The 2,500-nt window shown below is 50.6% G+C and overlaps 1 protein-coding gene across 1 annotated transcript in view; it reads right to left on the reverse strand.

Annotated features, from left to right (window-relative positions):
* Positions 1–2,500, reverse strand: part of abi3bpa (ABI family, member 3 (NESH) binding protein a) — a gene marked incomplete at both ends in the record, with an annotated part of 26,639 nt that overhangs the window by 13,291 nt on the left and 10,848 nt on the right. Inside the window, one exon of the mRNA XM_084452112.1 lies at positions 278–513. Within this exon, the coding sequence (XP_084308238.1) occupies positions 278–513 (236 nt within the window). The remainder of the gene's footprint in view (positions 1–277; positions 514–2,500) is intronic.

Consider the following 2,500-nt stretch of genomic DNA (forward strand, 5'->3'; position numbering starts at 1 on the left):
CTGGGGCTGAGTCTGAAGCAAAGGCTGAGTCCGGGTCAGGGTCTGGGTCTGAGGCTGAGGCTGGGTCTGAGGCTGAGTTGGGATCGGCGTCTTAGGCTGGGTCTGAGGCTGAGTTGGGGTCTGGGGCTGGGGCTGTATTTGGGATCGAGACTGAGGCTGAGGCTTGGGCTGGGGTTTAGGTTTGGGCTTGGGTTTGGGCTTGGGTTTGGGTTGAGATTGGGGCTGAGGCTGGGGCTGGGGCTGGGGTTTAGGTTTGGGTTTGGGTTTGGGTTGAGACTGGGGCTGAGGCTGGGGCTTGGGTTTAGGTTTGGGCTTGGGTTTGGGTTGAGACTTGGGCTGAGGCTGGGGATTGGGTTTAGGTTTGGGCTTGGGTTTGGGTTGAGACTTGGGCTGAGGCTGGGGCTTGGGTTTAGGTTTGGGCTTGGGTTTGGGTTCAGATTCGGGCTGAGCCTGGGGCTTGGGTTTGGGCTTGGGCCGGGACTGAAATGGTCCCTGGTGCCTCTGTCCATTTCTCTGGGAGTTGGAGGTGATCGGGGTGGGCAGGGTGAGGGAGGGGGGAGGGATCTGGGTGGAGGCTGGGGGTACATCCCCAGAGGGAGGGGAGGCAGATCGGGGCAGGTCTGCTCCTCCTGAGTGGAAGAGAGAGGAAAAGAGGGCCTTGAGTTCAATCACATCAGGTCTATTTCATACTGAGCAGAAGGTTCTAGAACCCGATAGAGAATGAGCAGCGGATGCATTGAGAGGAAGAGAGCTACGCTTGAGAATATAGACAAGAGGGAATAGTAGCCTATACAGGATGAAGGGTAGTCAGTGGGAGATCAAAAAGTGTAACCAAGGCTTAAGTCTACAGCTGTTCATGTTTGCGGCCGAACAAAGCGTGTCCTTGGCTTGGCCTGCATTTGAAAGGATGGATGCTAACTGGTGAGAGGCAGATAGAAGGGGTTCACATTTCAAAGGCCAGCACTCCATATGGAGCTGTTTGTAGCATAACGACCATGTGACTACACACAGACGCCGCTACCAGGCGGCAGAACGCAGAAGAGTGATGGCCGTCCAAATCTATTGGCGGTGCCTGGGACTATCTGTGAGCCATGAGGTTTTAACAGGCCCTGATTGATCGTCAGGCATGGGATTTTAACAACTGTTCCCTCCCTGATTGATTGTTCAATCCGATCAGGTGCCTCACCTTACCTCAACCTGCCTCGACGGCATGGGTGGAAAGAGAGAGAGAGAGAGAGAGAGAGAGAGAGAGAGATGGCAGATAAGAGCAGGGAATTCCGTGAGGAACATGGTAGGGCACTGTGCAGCATTGATACTGTAGTTCAGTCAGCTAAGTATCAGTTAAGTAAGAATCTGTTATGTATGCATGATATCATGTTACTTCTTGGGGGAACTTTTTTTTAACGTGAAACACCTGAGTGATTAAGTGTAACACGCTGAGGAGAGACTAGGAGAAGAGCACAGGGAGAGAAAAAGACAGCTCAGAAGAGAAAACAGAGGAAAAGAAAGGACATTAAAGGAGGTTCTGGGCGTGTCCATTCCTGTAAGAGAGAGAGAGAGAGAGAGAGAGAGAGAGAGAGATAGAGAGAGAGACTGGTGCAGAACTAACAGACATGCAGACTGGTCATGCTGATTTCACACAGACTAGGCTGCTGGATCTGTCTGAGAGCTGCCAAGCGCTTGGAAAGACCGACATGATATGAGTCCACGAGAGAACGAGGGGTCAGAGACTCAGAAGTAAGGAATGATCGAAGAAGCAACATTTATACTTGAGAGAACTAGTAGAGATTGGAAATCAGCAGACGGATGGATGACGCTGGAGGGACATTTGCGATGAGAGACAGAAGGTGCAAGAGTGGGAAAAGACAATGGCCGAAACGTTTGTGGGTCGTGACTAACATGAAATGCATTGCGCGAACAAGCAGCACCTACGTTTAATGCCATGTAGGTTCAAAGGTCATCCTCATTCTGACCAGACCAGCATGTTAACATCCATGGCCCCCCGTCCCATCTGCCCTCTGGTTATCAATAATACTCATCCTCCTAGCATAGACAGACTCACGCCTGGTGACTGGGCTCAGACATGAATGAATTTAGTGAAAAATACAATTATTGTTTTTAAACGTGATTTAAGCAGGGACATCACATTGAGATTTACATTTCTTTCTCATGTGACGCCCTGGCCAATTAGGCAGCAAAATGGGAGAATTCTTAAATTGACAGTGAAGACTGACACTGTGCTTGAAAGTGATTTTGATCCATAGAGATTAAGCAGAGAAACCCAGTACTGATTAAGCAGAGAAACCCGCAGGTCTGGATGTGAACACCCTGGATCTCCACCATTCTCCAATCAGGGCCACCGTGCTGCCAGGCCAACCTACCTCCCGTGGGCAACTCTCATCTGACATCATCTCCTGGGTCCTGAGTGGGAGGGGCTTACTCACATCTTACTCTGACATAGCATGCCCATCTAGGTCATGCAGCCAATTACTAACAAGAG

This window comes from Borostomias antarcticus (assembly GCF_949987555.1).
Source record: "Borostomias antarcticus genome assembly, chromosome: 17".
Taxonomy (NCBI): domain Eukaryota; kingdom Metazoa; phylum Chordata; class Actinopteri; order Stomiiformes; family Stomiidae; genus Borostomias; species Borostomias antarcticus.